General features: G+C 34.6%; 2 protein-coding genes across 5 annotated transcripts; one reads left to right on the forward strand and one right to left on the reverse strand.

Moving 5' to 3' along the window:
* Positions 1–699: 699 nt before the first annotated feature.
* LOC111601307 (tyrosine kinase receptor Cad96Ca) lies at positions 700–10,567 on the reverse strand. Its single transcript, XM_023317827.2, has 11 exons — positions 10,296–10,567; positions 9,320–9,474; positions 6,869–7,131; positions 5,383–6,216; positions 4,872–5,115; positions 4,534–4,622; positions 2,980–3,119; positions 2,724–2,829; positions 2,232–2,371; positions 1,160–1,301; positions 700–1,090 (listed from the first exon to the last, which is right to left on the reverse strand). Exons 2-11 carry the CDS (start codon positions 9,444–9,446, stop codon positions 866–868), a joined length of 2,310 nt encoding a protein of 769 aa, XP_023173595.1. The 5' UTR covers positions 9,447–9,474; positions 10,296–10,567; the 3' UTR covers positions 700–865.
* LOC111601306 lies at positions 3,269–20,627 on the forward strand. Of its 4 annotated transcripts, none has more exons than XM_023317824.2 (6): positions 3,269–3,848; positions 15,887–16,270; positions 16,324–16,435; positions 17,334–17,473; positions 17,864–19,259; positions 19,347–20,627. In XM_023317824.2, the coding sequence occupies exons 2-6, from the start codon at positions 15,958–15,960 to the stop codon at positions 20,458–20,460; spliced, it is 3,075 nt and encodes a 1,024-aa protein (XP_023173592.2). In that variant the 5' UTR covers positions 3,269–3,848; positions 15,887–15,957; the 3' UTR covers positions 20,461–20,627. The 4 variants fall into 4 exon arrangements, with proteins under 4 accessions (XP_023173592.2, XP_030081577.1, XP_023173590.2 ...); XM_030225717.1 differs by lacking the exon at positions 3,269–3,848 and adding an exon at positions 4,129–4,153; XM_023317822.2 differs by lacking the exon at positions 3,269–3,848 and adding an exon at positions 14,054–14,122.
* Positions 20,628–21,574: the final 947 nt, after the last annotated feature.

The following is a 21,574-nucleotide window of genomic DNA, read 5'->3' on the forward strand; positions in this document are numbered from 1 at the left end:
AAGAATAGAGTTTTAAATATGGTTCGCTGACTAAAAGCAACATGCTTTGCGAACAGAGTATTGTGTTTCAGAAGGAATCAAAGAATTAAAGCACCGTTTCCATCAGAGAAGATTTTTAAGTCTAAGTCAACTTCATTTGAAAAAAATTACTTATAAATAAGAGCGATGTGTTCGGAGCCAATTGGCAAAATAAGGTTCGTCGACAATCCAAAAACGCTGTTTTTTTTTTTAAATCTAAATTATCTGATTTTGCTTCAAGCATATTAGTTCTTGATATATAATTTCCCGATTTTCTACACCAACAGTGGGCGTTTGCGTTTGATACTTCAGAATTTCAGGGAATTGGAAAAACTAATAATACAAATAGAATTGTACTAAAAGAAGTATTTTACAGTTTGACCAGTTTTTTCTTAAAAGTGCTGTTATTGATTTGGAGAGAGTTACAGTTATAGCTTAGTAATGGGATTCTTGGATCTGAAAATAAAATGTAGAATAGGTTGCGTCTGATTATTATGAATTAACTCAAGTTCTCCAAGTAAATTTTGACATGCTTCATTAAGAATATATTTAAAGGCGTTAAATAAAAGACTAATTAAACAATAGTAAATAAAAAGAAATAAACCTTCGAGTAGAAATACTGTCTTGTCTTTTTTATTAACGATAACCAGATGGCTCTTTTATATTTAATAGTAATAATAATAATAATAAAAATAAAAAGTTTTACAATAAATATTTTTGCAAGCTTTAAATGTTTCATTAAATATAGTGCAAAGCACTATACTTCCTACTTAGTTTATATATGTATAATAAAGCTCTTCGTGGCAGTGCATGGATCGCTCCTTTTTCATAAATAACAAATTGTGACTTATAATTTTTCTCCACTGAGATGCACAATATTATAGTAGTTGTGGTCGGGAAAACGTTCCAATTCGATATAGTCCATTTCAGTGTGCAGTAGTTTGTCGAGCATCTTTATTATTTCCGTAAATGTGGGTCGCTCGTGTACATCCTGTGACCAACAGTAGTACATAATATTATAGAGCTCTCTGCGACAATGCTCTGGCTTTTCAAGGCGATATCCGTCTCGAACCTGCAAATAGGAAAGTCAATAAATATCACGTAGGCACGGGCATTGGGGAAGTGTGAAGTTGTGCCTTACCTTACGCATTACATCGGCAGCAGATATACCTGGATAAGGTGTGGAGCCTAATGTAACGATTTCCCACATTAATATGCCAAAGCTCCAGATATCCGATTTAATTGAAAATATATTATCATAAAGTGATTCTGTAGCCATCCATCTACGAGTATATAAACACATATTCACAGTTTGATGTAATGAAAACGGGATGATATAGTAAATTAAATATAATGTTCTGGTACTCTATATATTGTTGCCAATCAAAACAAATATTAGTACATATCTTCATATTCTATTGGACAACTAGCAAATGACAAAAAGTGTTTGATCTTTAGCATATTTTCAATATTTGCAACTGAAATTAAATGTAATGCATCTGGGAGCATTTGCAGAGGGAATCCATAAATATAAACTATAAAATATACATAAAACAAAAATACAAATTTTGATACTTCAGCTTTCCTTACGTAAGAGACTAGAGAAGGATTTTAGTCGATTGCATTGAAACACGAAAATTAGTCGATTACTTAAAACAAACTTGATCTGTGCTTGCTATGGGAGATCTATGTGCCAATTTTAAGTTTATAGCACTTATAGACTTAGGCGGACGAGCAAGCTATTTTACATACTGTCTACATTTGCCACTGAAATTCAATTTAAAGAATTTTGTGAAAATTTTAAAAAAGCGTCCAAAACACAAAAGAAGTCGAAGCCGTATAAAATATACATAAAACTAAGTACAATATTTAGAGACTCTAGGTTCATGGTATAACAATAATCATGGTATAATAATAATCGTGCAGTCGATATACAATTTTAAGTTATTTGATCCCTTTAATGTCGAAGCTTAAAAAGAAAATATCTACTTAACATAGATACAGTAACCAAATATCATATATTTTTGGAAACGGTATTATCTATTGATCAATTTACTTTTCAATATGTTAATTAACTAAGCTAATTACTTTTTCTTATCAGCCACAGTTGGCCTTCAGCTCACTTTACACTGCTGATTCAGGAATGGATTTTCGTTGATTTATTTGACTAACTGATTGACACATCTTTTAAACAACTTATCGCAAGAATTTACCTGATTGGTAGTTTTCCTTCACTCTTTCGCTCGTAGATTTTAGAAGTGACGATATCCCTCGCAAATCCGAAATCCGCAACTTTACAGGTGTGATCCTCAGTTATTAATATATTTCGCGCAGCGAGGTCACGGTGAATTATCTGTAAGGAATTAAACTATTAATTACAAAATTCTTCAAAACGTTACCAGAAATAATAAAACAGTGCCAAGCCAGCAATTAGTTAATATTACTATTGCCCTGGTAATTAATAAAAGATGTACAGAATGAGCTGCAAGTATTTTTCATTCAAGTTACATATCCTATTCATCCATTATACATTTACAGTTTCATCCATAACATTTCAGAAATTATAAACAATTTAAATGGAAAGGATTAAACGTTGGCTCCTCCTCGACTAGGTAGACTTTTGGATGAAAAGCCCCAGCATATTGTCGTTGTTAATAATTCAATTGATATTGCTAGTCTTTCGACAGCCAGCTTTCGTTACTTACTCCGCGCGACGTTAGGTAGTCCATTCCCTTAGCAACTTGATACATGAATGATGTCAAGTCCCCTGAAGTCAAAACATTGGATTTTCCGTGTGTATTTCCATAGTGCCTACAACATAAAAAATGTTAATTCATAAAAATGCCAAAACTAATTTATAATGATAGTGTGTGATGTAAGTAGGACGTAGAAATATCTATTTCTGCCCATATCGTAATCGGATCGGACCTAAATAAGTTATAAACTATTATCATAGCTTACCTTTCTGCTCGTGAGTTTCTTAAGTAAGTTTGCAATTTTCCTCGACTCACATACTCAAGTATTACAAAAGTTGGATCCTTTTCTGTGCAACAGCCCAATAATTGAACAACATTTACATGAGGCTCGAGACTTTTCATCACCTGTAACAGCAATACGAAATATGAATTCACCAGTATTAAGAGAAAAACATATGCATTAAAAACACAAATAAATAAATATACATTTCCATGTCCGATTTAATGTGCAAATATTTTTGCTAATGCATATGGCGGAACACATGTCGTATGGTTTGGATGAATGCATAAACAAGTCGAGTAAACCGGCAAGTCAATATTATCGAGTGTTTGCCTTTTCTTTGTCCGATTCAATGAAAACCTTGCTAAACTCCGAAAAATCAACAAACTCTGTGACGAGCTAAGTAAAACTCCGAAAGGCTTCAGTGCGCAAGTCTGTCGGAGAGTCAGAGAGGCAATCGCATTTAAACATCAGAGCGCATTCAGTCAATTATTGTACGCAGCAACAGGAATTAGTTTGAGCCCAGACGTCAGAGCAGGAAGGCTTTCGGCTAAAGCTTCTGCTACGTTTTGCCCACTCGAGTTTCGGCTGATTCATATATAAAATGTATAATGCGATAACCAAATCTTGTGTGTAATTCGTAAAATCTGCGGATAGACGGCAGTCTCTGCAAAATTGGTTCCTGATGCTGTTCTATATTCCTGATAAAATTATCGTTATTGCGCGGTTCAATTCCTTCCATAGCATAGGAAAGTTTTTAGCATGGGTGTAATAATTAATTTGCCAAGTGCATATGAAATGCAGATAACGTGCGCTGCTCAAATACTAATAATAAGTTCAACTGATGCAATAAGGTGAATAAAGCAATTCAAATCAAGTCCGACTAAATATGTATACATATAAGTATTGCTATAAAAAAAATATAAAGTTTAAAGTTGTATAAATCAGAATTTATCAGTGGGAAATATATGTTTTGTCTCAAGGTGAAAGGTCTCAAAATACCTGAAATTGTATTTCAGCGTAATGTGTGAACATATATTTGGCAGTACTATGAAGGCATACCTCGACTGCTTGGATGAAAACTGATGCTTTAAATTTTAAGCAAAAACTTGGAGCGGGAAAACACCCCAAGCATTGCAAAAAGTAATACTAAAGTGGAGTAAGTTTATATTTTACTTTAACAAGACCACAATGGAAGTTGGGTTTTCTTATCTAAACATCAAATGAAATTGGCCATTTTGAGACTTCTTTCCATGAAGAACAATCTTACTCCAATATCGACGAAAACATTACACAAAACCAAATAAACCTTGATGAAATCATGATTGAAAGAGCTCTTGTGAGGTTTGCCAAAATCCCCTATTGTTGTTGACATATGTAGATGGACGTAATTGTGCTAGTGCATTTGTTAGGCACAGTTGATTTTGGGACGATGTATAAGTCGGAGTTAGAACTTAGAACAGGATACATCTATGTTGTTAGGCAACTATGGCACCACTTATACTTATTTATTAACAGTTGAATATTCGAAACACTCACCTCCAATTCCGAAAGCAAATCTTTTTTTTCGATCTCATCTGCACTTTCCTTTAAAGTTTTCACTGCAACAGTAGTGACATCTGCAGAGCCTGTAGACACAGAATTGAAATAAAGTTTTCGGATATTTTCATAAAATCGAAATTAGTTTCCCTGCCACGGAATAACATATCTAAATATGTCCACTGCTATGGAAATTAAAACTTTACAATTGATATTCTGATTCTTATGCTTCTGCTGTTGTGAAACTTTTCTTTTCATTAATGATCAATATAATATTGATATTTTGCAATATGAGTATTGAAAACTATTATTTCTTTATTTTGCTCATAAATACTTACCGGCCATGTCGGTTGCTTCACAGCGCCAAACTTGCCCGAAGGCACCTTCACCCAATATATTAAAGAACTTCAGTCGATGCCTTGGGAATTCCCATCGATCAGTGTTGGGATCGATTCCGCAGCCACCCTCCAATACACCAGCACGTCCGTTAGGCGAACCCGTAGTTGGGCTAGTTGAGCCCACAGCGGAGGCAACTGCAGAATCATCGACGCTGTTTACCGCAGTTGATGCTTGATACGTTGACTGTAACAATCCAAGAGATTGTGAGATTGGATCACATTTAATATTGTCATAATAGCTTTGTGTGAAAGAATAATGAGAATGGGAAATTATTGTGATCAAAAATCGAATTGCTTTCATATTATTTTGAGGTAAATTAAATGTAAATTTAGCAAATAAAAAAATTGTTTCTATATCTCGAACTGATGAGGCACATATTGAATAAATTAGAATTTTGAAATTATTTATTCGTTTGGTGGTGGCTTTTTATTAAAAATAAGATTTATTTACCGTTATTGCCAACTGTTGATCCCGCTCCCAAGGCACGTAGCGGTTGCCAAAGGCGGAAGGTCCTTGCCACTGTTGCATAACCATCGAATTGCGACTGTCGTCGGTAAGCGTGTTGCTGAGATGACTAGGATTAGACTTTTTGGACAGTTCTTCCTTCTCCTTAGACTTTTTCATCGTTTTGCTGATAGCGCATAAATGGCTGCGACAAACGTAGGCGAGAATAGTTAAGGATATTGCAAAAATGCCACACAGTCCAATAATAATCGGACTTGTGAAGGACTTTAAGTTGAAATCAGTCAATTTGTTCTGATTACTGTCGCTCTTGTGATCTGATTTTGCATCTGGCTTAGATAGCAGAGAGCTGTCTGAGGTCTGATTAGCTATTGGTGTCAGCTTTGTGCGACTCGGCGGTGTCGTTGCAGGAGAGCTCTTTGTGGATTGCGCCGAGATAGGCGTCACTGGCGGCTCAGTGCCAATTACTTTATTATCTTCTTCTTGGCTCAAATCCGGACTTGATACTGGTGGATACAGTTTTTTAAAGGGAGGTAGAACGAAATTGCCACCGTTGCTTGCCGGAAAGCCTTGTGGTAAATTCAAGACAGGCCGCCGATTTGGCAAGCCATTTCTAATGGACTGCACGCCTGGCAGTTGATCAAATGATGGCAAAAATTGGGAAATGTTCTTCACTACATTCGATATCGAGGGTGGCGAACGAGATCCAAAGCCCTGGTATCCCCCACGTTCGTGACTTCCCAAAATGTTTATAAAAACTTCATTTTTTGCTGTGTAACGTCCATCCGACACGGTTATATATATAAGAAAGTTTTCACCGGCCTATAAAAATAAAATTATTCAAAATAAATTTCATTAGTAAAAACGAAATATTTATATAAACAAATATAATTATATAAAATTAAACATGTTTACTTTAAAATAGGACTGTGTGGTCCCTATATTGAGATAACTACTTGAAATTCTTTATCTTAGAGAAGTAAGAGTGCTCTAGTCGGGAGTACTCGACTAGATACACTGTGTTTAGGCTCCTATCTGTGACGCCCCTTTTATCTATAACGAATCACACATAACGTAAGCACGTATAAGTAGTATTCGTAAAATATACTTTATGGCGTCTGCCACGCCTACTTTTGGGTGTGCATACATTAAAAAAGCAATGAATTTTCATTATCAATGAGTTCACAGTATATATATAATATATATTTGAAACAATAAGGTTTTCAAAGTTAAAGTCTTAAATGTAATTAAAACATTAAGGAACCCAATTCAAGGGTTCTTTATTGCTGTCATATGATTTATATGTAGATAATTTAGATTTTAATGCGTTTCTTGTGATAACGGATAAGCTGTGGACTGAAATTGAGAATGGCACGTATTTAGGTATAAATAAGAATGAAATTAGTTCTACCATAGTATTCTACTATATTGCCAATATTCACATATGTTACTTGTTATTGTACGTATCACCTACCCGTCCAGATAAGCTCTCGTTTAGATAGACGACACCTGTATTGCGATCTATACGAAAGGGTAGTTTGCTCTGTGCATTCGACTGTTGACTCGAGCCAATTAAGGGGAGGAAGCGTGGCTCGATTCCGAACACAAGATCATCTCCGTCTGCGTCTTCGGCACGAACACGATCGATAATTCGACCCACCTCTTCTGCTTCCGAGATACGCCAATTTCGTTCTCGAACATATAATATTGGCGGTGCATTTTGTTCCTGTGAAAAAGCTGTAAAATATTTAACAACAAAAAAATATTATATAATTTATTAAAAATAGTGGTAAAATAACAGACAGAGTTTATATCAGTACTACTATCCAGCTTAACTGCAAATAAGTGAAACCTTTAAGTGGGGAAAAGTACTTGTCGTGGACTGGACTGTCTTAAAAAGGGCGAGGATATCCTTCTAAGTATCAAAAGACAGCGGGGTTTAAATATCGCTTCAGTTCCCGAATAGAATATATTAATAATATTAAAAGGTTACAATACTCGAGTTTTGACAAAAAAATACATATATTTTTATACAAAAACAACAACAAACAACAAACTTTCCTATTAGAAACCATTCTACAGATAGATTTCAAGTAAATGAAGTTGGTTGCTTCCAGACAATGTTTGATAAAATTAATTGATTCATAAAAGAAAGTACGTTATTAAAGAGTTGCCTGAGTTTCATTTCAATTCGAAAATTCGGCAATACGGAACTCGTTTTATTTTCATTTTTTCAGTGTATCCAATCAATAATTGATTTTTTTTATTTACATTTGCTGTTGGTGTTTTTTTTTTTAATATAAACTGTAGTGAGCTCACACAGTTGGCGAAATTTGGTAATTCTTTATACTCGCATGCGTAACCTGTTCTCGAATTGAACAGAAACAGCCGATTTTCATATATTTTTGCTTCATTTGTTGTATCTCTTACCACGCGACCTTCAGCTGCACGGACAGTGTTCACTCATATATATAGAAAACTTAAAATATATGAGCGTCTTGGCATGCATAACTGGAGAGGGATTTCAAACTGGAAAATAAAAGTGCGCTCTGCCTGTGACCGAGAGTGTTAACATAACCAGTTTAGATTGTGTTTGTAAACTGTTTTCAGCAAGTGAACAAGATTATATTGCTTTTGCCCAATATCCGTCTCACTGTCTGTTTGCCTGCCGCCAATACTTCAGCTGGAGACTACAAACTGGTGGTCATTTTGCTTGGCAATGCTCACTGAATATTGGACAAGTCATAAAAACCAATATAATCAAACTCTTACAGCTTAGGCCACAATAATTGTAGGCCAACCATTTATTATCTTGTCTAACAAGTAAATCTGCACCTAGGTTAGGGTGATCGACTCGGAGATACGCTAACTCCTTGCGCGGACAAGCACACCCAAACTTTGTAATTATTGGGGCATGGTCAATATACACAATGAATGAATGACTCGTAATGCCGAGCCATCAAGTCAAATTGGTTGCGAAGAAATTATTATTGTATTAAAGGAAAAATGACATAGCTACATCATCTTAGTTCTCTCTCTTGATGAAGAATTCATATGACAGTTCGTGATGGCGCTCCTGGGCTAGTACATGCATTTTAACACAACCATTATATCAATTATTTCCATTTACAATGGATAATGGTGGAAAAACAAAGGCATTAATTGTTATGTACACCCACTTCCTACCCATAAATGTTTCCGAAAATCGATATCTGCTTAAGCTTAGGTCATTAAAGCCAACAACAACAACAACAAATCAACATTACAATTTTCGATTGGCTTTACTGTTTATCAAATCACAGTATTGAGTCAATTATTTAAGCTATAATTTTATTTACGAATACCAATCACACTATTATAAATTATCAGAAAAGTTTAGAGGTGGATGATTGCTATTCTCTACCATATTCAGTCTCGAAAAAAGTAAACTTCGTTATGCATTGGGCCTTTTCGTAAGTTGAAGCTCGACTATTTCTACAATATTGAAGCGGTAAACGATTATTATCTTAAATACCCACACTGCCTGCTGTTTTCAGTGAAATTGCTCGAAATGCGTAGGGGGAGTATTTTGCCTTGACCGTGACAATTTCTCATTATTAGTCGTCCCAGTCAGTCAGTCTTAGCCAGCTATTGAACTCTTGTGGCAAAGCACAGTGCACTACATCAGTGGCCGCTGTGTCAATACTTTGCTTTTATAATGATCGGTCATTGACACAAACGTTTGTCGAATGACTACGACCTATAAAGATAATAAATAATTTAAGTCACTTCCTGAAACCCTTGAGACTTTTTATTTAAGACAGATCGACGGATCTCACGGACAGAACATTCGAGTCTTGATTTAAAGTGATTTATAACAATATTCGCCTGTCTAAATGTTTACTTTTAAATACTCATAATTACATATTTGGCCAGTCAAACTTACCTTCAGAAACAAACAGCATGTCAATGGAAAATATGAACACCAAAATGATGAAATTTAGGTTCATGCGTGATGAAGCTCCCGCCATTCTTGGCTTGCAGATGAAATGCCGCTCATCTTGATAATCCATTGTGTAGTACACCGCCAAAGCGGTAAGCCTGTTAACAAGAATACGAAGAATACGAACTTGTTGATAACGGAAATATTAAACACTTTTTATTACGTCGGTTTTTTAGAGTAAAATAAATAAGAAAACTGGTTTCTTGGGCACCTGCAAGCACATTGTGGATTTATTTTTTTTGTAGGAATTTTAACAATTTATTTATGATTCAATATTCAGTTTAAATTCACATTAAGCACACACAACACATTGTACAACAAAATCACTATACCAATGACGCACATTTGAGACGACAAAAGATCAATGTTTTATCAGGCTTTGATAGTTAATCAGATTAGTCCAAAGTCCTATTCACCATGCAGCATGATAATAGATATGATGTGAACATATAGCCAAGACTAAAACGGCATGTGGCTAGCAGCAAGAGTGAAGCTGATTTCTCTTTTGCTCATATACGGGTGCATGGTGCAATCGTTGGGCATACCCAATGAGTAAAATGAAATATCATGGCACTGGTGTAAGGCAGAGACAGCAACAGACACATTCAATTTCGTGAAGATATTTAAACAAGCTCTGTCGAAACAGCCTTTCAAAATGGCAGGTGCCTTATGTAAGAGCTATGCAAAGCTTAAATTATATTCTTTCAGTGCATTTAACGATGACGTCAGAGTTTCACAAACAGGCCGGACATATATACAGTCGCAAGAATTTGGTAATAGAAACGAAAAGTTAAGAGGCTTTAAGTCGCCCTTTATGTTTATTTGTTTAGCAATCTAAGTTGATTGTTGATTGAAATACACTTATTTATTAAATATTTAATATAGAATTATTTCATATATATTGAAAGCACATTCTTACAAAATCACATGTGTATGTTTTGAATAAAAGATTATTGAAAATGTATGCTTGAAAAAACTTTCTCAATTTGCGTTTCAGCGGACATGAAACATACGCGCAGACGCGACGTTGTGAATATCAACACGGTGTATATACTACTAAATCAAGTTCAGTAGATGGAGCTTTTCTTCGGTCTCTTGAACGAAACAAAAACTGAAAACGAAAAACTTGTTTAGCGACAAAAAACAACATACTTTAACTGCTCTCTCTCTCTCTTGCTCTCTCCTTTTCTTACCCTTTTTTCTCTCTCTCTCTCGCTCTCAAACACTCTCTATTTGATCAGCTCTCTGTGGAACTAAAAAATACCGAAGCATATTACGTTATTAATATTTGTCAGTTACCCAAGTAACTTTAACCCTTATTTCTTCTACTTACTGGCGTTTGAAATAAGGGCTTACTTGTTGATTCATATTCACAACAGCTTATACCTATGTATTTTTTGATACATCTTATATTATTATGTTCGAGTATATAAACGTAAACAGAACAAAATGTTTCCGACTTCAAAATTAAAATAGTCGTACCTGTTTAACTTGTTTGATTAATAGATAGAAAAATGTAAAATGTATATTTAAAATTATTGAAAATATTGTATTACAAAATCTGTTTTGATTATTTGTTTGATCTCCCATAATTGTTATGTATAATTTGGATATTATGCATAATTGATAACGCCCCTTGACAAGAATGGGAAATGTGAACACTAAATAAATACTCAAGTATGATTAAATCTAATGTATTCCTACGTACGGTACGGTGTATTGTGTTTAAACACCTCTTCTAATGTAGCTTATATTAGCTTAAATTAGGGTGTATCGTCATGTGAGTACCTACTGAACAGCTTTTAGTATACCGGAACATAGTTGTTTGTGCCTGTGTTCCAAGGCACCAAAGGCAGATTGGAAGTTGGTAACCCCAGTTTTTTTGTTAGCCACTTGCTGGAGAAAAGAAGTAGTCAAAAGGTGAAATACATTTATTGCCGCTCTTTTAAAATATATTATTTAAGCATGTATACCCTTTTTATTCGCTCGCAATAACTGAGGGAAGCAATATTAAAATCGAAAAGATACTAAAAAGAATGGGTCCTCAACCTGCAATCGGATGATTTAAATGTAAAAAACTCGATATTAATTTACTAAAATCATTTCGTGCATATGCTTGATACGTATGCATATACTATCTAGTATTCGAGCAATGTGGCCATTTTACAGATATAAGCATAAATAATTTACTTAAATTTCGAGTTGAAAGAGTAGTCAGTTGTAGTCCGATACATATAGTTTAACACAGAACAATGTTCTAGAATTTATCACACATTATTTACAGTGTATTCTCTTAGTCCTTAAGCTTCTTAATTAAGTTAATTATTTTCAAGCATGGCAAAGTCGAGCCCTAGCAACGCGGCTACTCCTCCTTCAATTCAGCATTATACCTTGCACAACCATTTTCATCGGGCTCAAATTCGACTTTCACTAACGAAGGGCTTTCCCATAAATTGTTCAGGCAAGCTGACTACATTATGCAATTTACTTAATTTCATAAGTTTTATTCTAAATACCCTTTGAGAATGAGAAACTCGAACTTATCTGGCGGCTATATAACTTTTCATTCAATCGGACAGGAGCAGGAATAAATAACCATTCTATTATAATATAATTAAATTAAATTGCATTTTCAGTCTCTTATTATATAATATTCCATTACTATGTCCCACAGTGCAGTGGCAAAATTGTCAGCCAGATAGTTCTAGAGCAGTCTAATAGACCACTACATTGTGCAGCACGGAAACAATGCGGGCGAGTAGCTGACAGTCTAATAAATGTTGTTGTGACGTAAGGTAGACAAGTGATTGGGGTGCTCATGAACGGCTTACGGCAATGTGTTTATTTCTTTTTGCTCTTATATTTATGTTTAATGTGAGGAATATCAGTGGAACTGCACAAAGTTTTAATGTGACGAATATCAATAATGGAATATTCATATGTTGATATATCAATAAATGTACATTTTCAAGGCCACTTTGTGGTCGACATGCATTTATTATTTATAAAGATGTGATAAAATCAATATGCATTTCCAAGGGACCTACCCTCTATTTATTAAATCATACATATATAAAATACATATGTGCTTATAATAGTGTACATTACCAATAGCATGCAGCTCGTATCATGAGCGATAAGCCAACGCATCGCTTTTCTAATACTAATAAGGCATTGACAACGCAAAAACTAGCAACTGACTTACTTGTTTACATATAACTAAATATATACCACAAACAGAAACTGTAGTTTTCCAGCCTGGCAGATCATGTTCCCTCGCGAGTGCTTAGATAGTCGACGTGGTGTGGTGGATAGTAAACTAACAAGTAAAGTTGTTGCAGTCGGGTGCGCCCGAGGGTTGTGGAGCTTTAGCCCCAACACTGTGGAAAGTATTACTATTTCTAAGTGTATATCCAACATTATGAGTCTATCTCCAATAGCGGTTAAAATTGTGTGTGCAAATGTATGGGCAATAAGAAAATAAAAACTCTTTTTATTTCGTGTCAATGGAATTTTTTGTATATATTTTATTAATTTAATAATTAAATGTGGATATAAATCTAGGACAATATATAAGCTAACCTTTATGTTCGTACCGATCATGGAAAATGTATGTGCAAATAAAGTATTTTGATTTTATAGTTTTGATTTCATAGATGAACATTTCTAAAGTCAATAGTAAAGCCAGAAAAATTATTTCAGTCTCGTGGATCATATTCGTCGATGGTCTTAAAAAAGCCAAATTTATCTTTAAAAGCCACATATAATTTGTATAGACAAAACTGTAAGACATGTTTATATCGCATATACTCCTCCTACAGAGGAAATGATTTTCATTATACAAACGAACGGATAACCTTCCGATGAACAATACCAATATACTCTTTTTACATCATAAGACGAAGGTAAAAGCTTAATTAAAGTATATTTTTAATTTAAGTTGGTGCTGTATATATAAATATATGCTTATAAACAACTCTGGAATTTTTATTTTATTATTGTTAATTTTAATTTTTAACGAAAATAGTTAATATTTAGAAAAATTCGAATGTATATGGGTCAAAGCTAAATATTCACTGGAGCACTCTTCGACTCGCATGTGTTCCAGATAGTCGCTTTAACAGGGAGAAACCTGTCAAAAATAATAGCTATGTAGGTTGTTGATGATGCCATAAAGTGGAATATTGCCAAATGTATCATTTCTAAATATAGTATTGCATCTTAAATTGTTATTTTTGTATAACATATACCCTAAGCCCATTTAATGTTACAAAGGTCTTGAACTATATAATTAGGCATATTCCTCTATATATAAATGTACAGTTTTGAAACTTTGATTGTAAGCATATCTAAAAAAATTAAATAAATATATGTGCTACCTAGCATATAGCATGGAATTGCTGTAAAATGTAAAAGTCGTAATCTTGTCAATAGGTTATATATGCATAGACTACATTCATATTTGAATTATTTAAATCTAATTCACATTGAACTGTAACATATGTAATATATATGATAATTTGTGCTTACCAATTTAAGCACTATTTGTTTATTGTGAATCAGTAAGCGTCGCGGTATTTTCAAGTCGAGCATTCGTTGCTTGTTGAAGTGCGATAAGATCTGTTTGCTGGCTATTACAAATAAGCTGATAAGAAGAAAGCCAAACGAGCACTGCTGGAATATTGACAGCGTTTCCATTTCAATCGTGTAGCTCACTGTATGCGCCTCGCTTAAGTATTGTGTGTGGTAAATGTTCATATAGATTATCGACCTAAATTAGTTTACATTTCAACAAGTATAAATATTAGTAAATAAATTAATGAGCATATATAAGTACTAAACATTTAATTAGTAAGCATTTAATAAAATTGACATGATATACTTATATATTTTTATAATATATGATATGAAATATAAATATATAAACTATGAACATACATATGTATAAGAATGATTCAGTCAAGAGTGTCGTGAACCTAGCGAATAATCATTTTTAATTTCTAATAAGTTTTTATGTTTTTGTGTACATATGCTAAACAACGACTCATTTCGAAAGTTTATCAGTAAGAGCAGGTTGGTCATGTTCCCTGAGTCCCACCCATAAAATGTTTTGAGTGAAAAAGTGTTTTAAATTGAATCATTAAAAACTACATACAGATGTGGATATTAATTTAGTTTTCATTAGTGCACTTTAAATTTCCAGCTTGTAATACTTTTTTATATAATCTAAGGACTGCAGTTTGAAGAAATTTTCCCATACACTACTCCCATTTCCAAAGAGGAAAGTAATGGTCAGAAAAAAGTAAGCTTGTTGAGTATTTTTATTTCTGATTAGGACAGCAACCTGAGTTGGTGCAACCATGTCCGTCTATCCGTCCGTTTGTCTGTTTGTGCGTATAAATAAAAGCAATCTCGTTAACCAAGTTCACACTTATCGTTAGTAATCGAATAATAATGGCTTTGTGTGTTTATACATATTAAACAGAACAACTAAGAAGGCTCTAGTCGGAGGTACCCTTCCCTCCCAGTCCTCTCTGCAGTTCTTAATATTTTTAATAGTTTGTATCGAGATTAAAATAAAAAATAAATAAATAACGCCGACAATGCATCGACTGCCACTGCATAGTTAAAAAATAAAAAAAGACAAAAACAAACGTCCGTTCGCCGCTTAGCATTGAATCCAGAACTCGTCATCAACGAACACCGCCTCTACCAATACCGTCACCGCACTGATTGTGGGATAAGCTTCAAATCTCAACTAAAGTATCAGCTGACTATTCAAGCCCAATTCAATCGCAATTTCGATTCTTCGAATAGAAAACAATATACGAGTTTCAATGTATGGTTGCACATGTATAGGCAAAATAAGAACGCTTTGCGCTGCTTGCCACGTGCCTTTGCAAATTGGTCAAACGCTTTGTTTAATAACATCTATTTTACTCAATGGATTTTGACGAAATTATCAGCATATGATATACATATTCGATTGGAGTAATTGTTAGCTTAGTAAAAAGGAAAACTCCTTCACATAAATTAAAGAAAGCATGTATCCAAAATATAACAAAAATAAAAATTGTAGAAAATATATATTAAAATAAATTTGGAGGCTCTAGCTCTTAAGCCGTAAGAAATATAATTTAATAACTGCATTTTAATCATATTTTAAATTGACAATAATAAAACGGGAATAGCTGTCGATTATTACAAACTTGTCTCAAGTCTCTACCTCTTATAGATGCTGAGATCGACGAGTTCACACATACGGACAGACGGACAAACACGGCTCAATCGACTCACAAGCCGTCGTGTATTACCGACTGTTGTTTATTTAATGCATGTCGAGTTTCTTAATATAATTTTCTTACTATTGTTACTTGTTTGTAACTTTTATTAAGCAACAAAAAGTAGCAGGTAATTCTTGCTTTAATATAAAGTTTTCAAAAGTCGAAGATTGTCGTGAAGAGTCTTATTTATATTAGTTCGCATTTACCTTTTATTCTTTTAAAATAGGTGTGGGATCTGACAATTAGTAATGCGTACACGTTTATTGATCATTCTTTAATCGAGGTAAAGGAGAAACCATGACCCATAAACGATCTCGATGCAATATCAGTGTACTGTTAATACTTTTGTATATTGGACAAAAAATGAGAGGCAACGATGCTAGCGTACAGTTTCATCAGGAGTCAAGTGAAAATAAATATAATCTTGGTGAACAAATTGAACAAATAGAAACACCAAGGGATCAAAAGCTCACCGTACGGTTGCCATCGAATACACTTCTTAAGTACGGCTCCTATAAGGATGTTTCTATACTGCACTTTCGAGTTCCATTGGATACGAAAGCTGCATACTTTAGCTTTAAAGCATTTGAGGAATCCAAAAGTGCCTTTCGTAAGTTGTATATATTTAAATTAATAATAATAATAATGTAATCCTATTTGCAGAAAGAAAATGCAAAATTAAGGATGTTACACTACATCTAAAGGCAAGCAGCTTTCCAGTGATTAGTCCTGAAAATATTACTTTTCCAAAATATTTCTTATCCTCTGAGGAAAGGTAAGTTTTCCCACCTCAACAGCCTTTTATTTCTTATTTTATTTTATTTATTTACCTGAAATTTGATTGATAAAGTAAAAGAAATGAACGTTTTTCAAGATTAACACTCAAAGGGAATAACATTTTATCAAAATATTAGATATTAATTAAAATTCAAGCAAGTTTTTAAAATACATTTTTCTCATTTCTATTGCAGTTTTTATTTATAGGATCCGCATTTACCGAAAGATTAGAATAATAGAGATTTATGCTTTGGCAAATACACTCAGCTCATCTAGAGCATAAGTTATTCAATAACGAGTTTCCACAGTAACTTTTAGCCTCTAGGCACCATCGGATAAAGCACTTTTACTTGTTTTGTGTTAATGAATGAAGCATGCAAAAGCAATCAGCTCCAATAACATTTAGTTAGAATTAGACACCCATTTATTTATTAATCATTTTATTGGAGTTTTAACATCTTTGGTGTAATTTAAATATTGATCTACATAATCTAGGGCAAATGCGGTATATAAGGTATATATATGGCAAACATATGTATTATAAGCGTTCTATGCCGAATAGACTGGACTAGTTATCAGGGAACTCTCTTTTAAAAGCTATACTATCATAATACATGAATCAATTGATATTTTATATATGATAATTATTTGAAACGCAATCGTTGTCTTGTAGTGAAATTGTATCAAATAAAAAATATAAAAAGGTTTGAACATGGGGCTCTGAATTAACAAAAAATTAGTTATATATTTACAAGCATATTTCTGTAGACTATTCAATTTAACTCTGGTTTATTTGGAGCTCAAATCTTAATAAAAAAACTACTTTATTTGTAAAAAATATATTTTAATTAAGTCGACTATAAATTTTATTAATTAATGTTCCGAAATATTTTCAGATTTAAAGTATATAATCTACAATTTCAGTCTGATCAGAAGCGACATCGTATTGATATACAGGGTCCTCAATTAGGAAGTTGGTTTGCTGTTGCTTTTGTCAGTTGGACAGATCCAAATAATGATCGCATTGAACAACAAGGTAACAAATTTCTTCTCTTATTTTGAATTTAAGTTTTCATTTGTGAGCTTTGGTATTCACAATTCATAAGTCAATCGGGTGAATGCGACAAGATATTCACAGCTAAATAATAAATAAATAATCTATTCTTGATTTAGTATTTAGTATTTACCGCAAATTGTACATATGAGTATATCCCAAATTTCAGGCGTATTTTGAAATCATAAGTGGTTGTTACAGTTACTAACTATCACGATTTTTATATTTATTTTAAAAACTAAAATTAGAAAAATATTTTCAAGTGTATTTAAAGTCGTTATATATATAGAAACAGTTTTAACTCCTAAATATGTTCCATTAACCCTGACATAAGTAAATAATTTTTCTTTAACACATTTGTTACGTGTATAGGGCTTTCAGCATCATGCGAGACGTTGGTATTGGCAGAATTGTCTGTATCAAGTTTCTATCCGACCATTATAACCAATGGACAAGTAACTACCGGCAATATAACCAGTACGTTTGTCTACAGCAAAGAAGAGTCTGCTGACTTGGCTAGTGATCACAACTTTGGAGCCACTAAGCTGTTACGAGGAATAATTTTGAAGAAAGAGCATAAAAACCATCATTCAAATGTCACAATTGAAAATAAAACTCATGCAGAATTCGAGGCTGGAACAGACAAAGACACATATAGCGACGGTATCAAAAATAACACTAACGAAAGCAATGGTAACTTAGAAACTAACAATGAAATAACTTACAAGTTTTATGTGCCCGCCGACACTGCTGTAGCAACCGCGCGGGTAACGTTTGGTAAAGTCTGCGTGGACTGTCCAGATATCGGTTTCTATATTCAGGCAAACGCATTTCCACTAATTCGTAGTGGGCGGAAAAATGTGGCCGGTAATGAGTATAACTACTTACACAGTACAGTTATCAGACCAAATCAAACTGAAGAGATCTCAATTAAATTTTATGTTCAGCCCGACACATGGCACTATGCCCTTCTAAAGTTTGTGAGCTCAGCGGATGAGCTCTTCTTGGCTTCACATTTCGGGGAAATCAAAGCAACTGGAGACACTGCTTCAAAAAGTGCTTATTCGTCGACAACAAAAGTAGAAGCTAGACAGGGGCAACGACTAAATGCAACAGATGATCTGAGGTCGGAATCCCACCAGATTTCGTATATGCTTCAAATAGATTTCGATCCAGTGGAGTCAGACCGGGAATCCAATAGGACTCACTCTCAGCCTAAATCTGATTATAAAACTAATTGGGAGCCGGTGCGAATGCGCGGAATGGATTTCTATCCTCTGCTGCGCCAGAGCTACCATGAATTTTTTATGTTTGACTTTGACTTGCAACCAGATGTAAACGGTACAGTTCCGACACTACTTAATTTAACCGCACTATCCCCAGCAGGATTCGCATTTGAGCTAGGCGAGGTCCACGATATTGGCGGTACACTCACCTTTGCCGTCTCTATGAAGCCAGAAGTTCGTATCATTAGTGAGCTGAAGCAGGCTTCACCCACAATGTCACCGGCATCAGAAAGAGGTGGAATTCTAGCTGAAAAGTTAGTAGGTAATTTAGATGACGTGGAAGTTATGATGGGGCAAGAGCAACAGCCCAGTAATAACCAAAGTATGCAAATCATTGTGTGCATGCGTCTGGGAGTTCCAGGCGTTCCAACATGGCCCGATAAATGCCGATACGGTCAACGATTGCTGCCGGCTTCTAGCATAATAAATAACACTGACATAATGGGTCTCATACATGTACCCTTTCCAGAAAGTGGCCTCTGGTAAGTGCCAATACATCTCAGATAAATTCTGATTTGTTTTCTATTTGATTCATGAGAGAAATAAAAATGTAATTTAATTATACACAGGTACGTCACTATGGGCTTGTTTTGCCACGGAGCAGAAACAGCGCGGGTGACCATAATAGACAGCGTCAAGGAGTTCGTTCGCCAACATCTAAATTTGCTACAAGAGATGCGGAGTCCCTGTGCCTGCGCTGCCAACGCCAAAATCCATGAAAATTGTATTGGATCGAAAGATTGTCTTGCCGGCATGAACGAAACAGAAACACTAAAGGTAAAAGAGTGCATGATGGATTCCAAATGCACCGACAACTACTTGGAAATGACACGTCTATTTGACGTGCATCACAGATCGGCTACGGAGCAACACTTTGCGCTGGAAAATTGCAACACTTCAGTAGTTTTCTCCATATCATCAAGTCCATGTGTAGCTGGACGCTGTGGTCGCTTTGGCAGGTGTTATCATTATATGTCTGGGGGCTTCGTATTTTCAACTTGCGTTTGCATGAAGGGCTACCGCGGCTGGGATTGTACCGAGGACTCACAGGTGCCATCTAGTATGTCAATACTTATGGCCTCACTGCTATTGACATTGAGCAATCTACTTTTCATTCCGAGCATTTACTTGGCCTTTCGGCGCCGCTATTACACCGAAGGCGTAATATATTTCTTTGCTATGTTCTTCTCAATTTTCTATCACGCGTGTGACTCAGGGGAAGATGAATACAGCTTCTGTTTGGTGAAAATCAGCGTACTTCAATTTTGTGATTTCTACTGCGGCTTGTTAGCCATTTGGGTCACACTTATTGCAATGGCCCATATGCCTCAGCAGTTTGTTTCCTTACTAAACATGTTCGGTGCTATTCTACTTGCATTTGGCACAGAGCTAAACAAACAAAGCCTCTGGGTATTTCTAGCTCCGGCTTTAACAGGCATTTGTCTCATTTCCACAAGCTGGGGCTTACGCTGCGCCAAAACGCGCAAGTGGTTCCCCGCGCGACGTTACCTGACCATCTTTATGCCACTCGGATTGGTGCTGGTAATGATTGGCTTGGTTTGTTACGCGTTTCTCCAAACCAAGCAGAACTATCACATTGTTCACTCCGTTTGGCATATGGTCATGGCGATCAGCATAATGTGCTTATTACCATCGCACAAGTCTTTCATGCCGAAATCCTAGCACTCCGACGTTTCTATGAAGTTTTACCTTGCAAAGCAGGAGCTCAGCTGAACTAGTTATGCCACCTAGCAAACGGGGACAGCTCCCATTCAGTGCGGAATTCTAAAATTAGATATAGAATTAAGATCTTAAATATTTAAATGGCCATTTCTAAAAATGTACACAAACACAGGTAAAAAAGATTGAGTAACAAATACTCAAACTTGTACTTTTATAACGTTTTAAAAGTTTTTAACGTGGTCAGTCTAAATAGCTTTATCACGTTAGGTCTAAAATTTGAAGGAGATTTACTGAAAGATAAGCATAAAAGTGTTTTGCGTCGTAAGCTCTAAAAATTGTTATTAAAATTAAAAATAATTTCGTTATGGCACAGAACATTAATGTACCCGACGAAACAAGTGTTTTGTATATTTAGAATAAAATATCTCAAGTCGAGACATGCCGTAGTCTGACTTCCATTTCGGATTTAACTCGTCAAAAACGTACACAAAATTAAAGTCTTGTTCTTGATTAGTAAATTTCATCAACTTTTGTTTGCTGTTACACGCTACATAAAGACATGAAAATATTCTAAGATTGTATAAATTAATTCGACAAATGTGCATACTAAAGTGGGTAATCAATGAGTATACATAGTGCATACATGGACAAACGTATAGGTAGACATAGAAATATTATAACATTAAGAGTTGAGGAAGAGAACCTGTTGTTATTTTAGATATGAATGTATTAGCCTATTGATGAAGCCTTATTAATCTTAACAGATATCATTCCTGAAAATGTTTTATCTTGTAAGAGAACTTTCTATTAGAATAACTAATTTTCAAATAAACTGTAATTATGCATTGATGGAGTATGTGGATTAATCGTAACACACTTCAAAGCTATTCTTGAAGTTCGGTATTAAGCCGTCAGTTAAAAATACCGAGCTTATATAGGTACGAACATTAAGAGTGTACCAAACCGGGCATCCTCCAAGAATTTACAGTTAACATTTTGCGAGTTGCTAATTGTTGACCTCCTCGATATTTTGGATAGACCAGCGTCAAATAGAAGTCTTGCAGAAGAAACACTGGTGGCATTTTCTCAAGATAGAAAAACTAATTATAAAGTG

The sequence above is a fragment of the Drosophila hydei genome, unplaced genomic scaffold (assembly GCF_003285905.1).
Source record: "Drosophila hydei strain 15085-1641.00,03,60 unplaced genomic scaffold, DhydRS2 tig00008139-arrow-pilon, whole genome shotgun sequence".
In the NCBI taxonomy this organism is placed as follows: Eukaryota; Metazoa; Arthropoda; class Insecta; order Diptera; family Drosophilidae; genus Drosophila; species Drosophila hydei.

Bases quoted from the DNA above. Each gene is read 5' to 3' on its own strand.
- LOC111601306 (XM_023317824.2), top strand. From the start codon at position 15,958: ATGACCCATAAACGATCTCGATGCAATATCAGTGTACTGTTAATACTT. The intron at 16,271-16,323 runs GTAAGTTGTATA...TCCTATTTGCAG, and splicing joins GGAATCCAAAAGTGCCTTTC to AAAGAAAATGCAAAATTAAG. The intron at 19,260-19,346 runs GTAAGTGCCAAT...AATTATACACAG, and splicing joins TTTCCAGAAAGTGGCCTCTG to GTACGTCACTATGGGCTTGT.
- LOC111601307 (XM_023317827.2), bottom strand. From the start codon at position 9,446: ATGGATTATCAAGATGAGCGGCATTTCATCTGCAAGCCAAGAATGGCG. The intron at 4,623-4,871 runs GTAAGTATTTAT...CTGTGTCTACAG, and splicing joins TGAAGCAACCGACATGGCCG to GCTCTGCAGATGTCACTACT. The intron at 3,120-4,533 runs GTGAGTGTTTCG...TTGCTGTTACAG, and splicing joins ATTTGCTTTCGGAATTGGAG to GTGATGAAAAGTCTCGAGCC.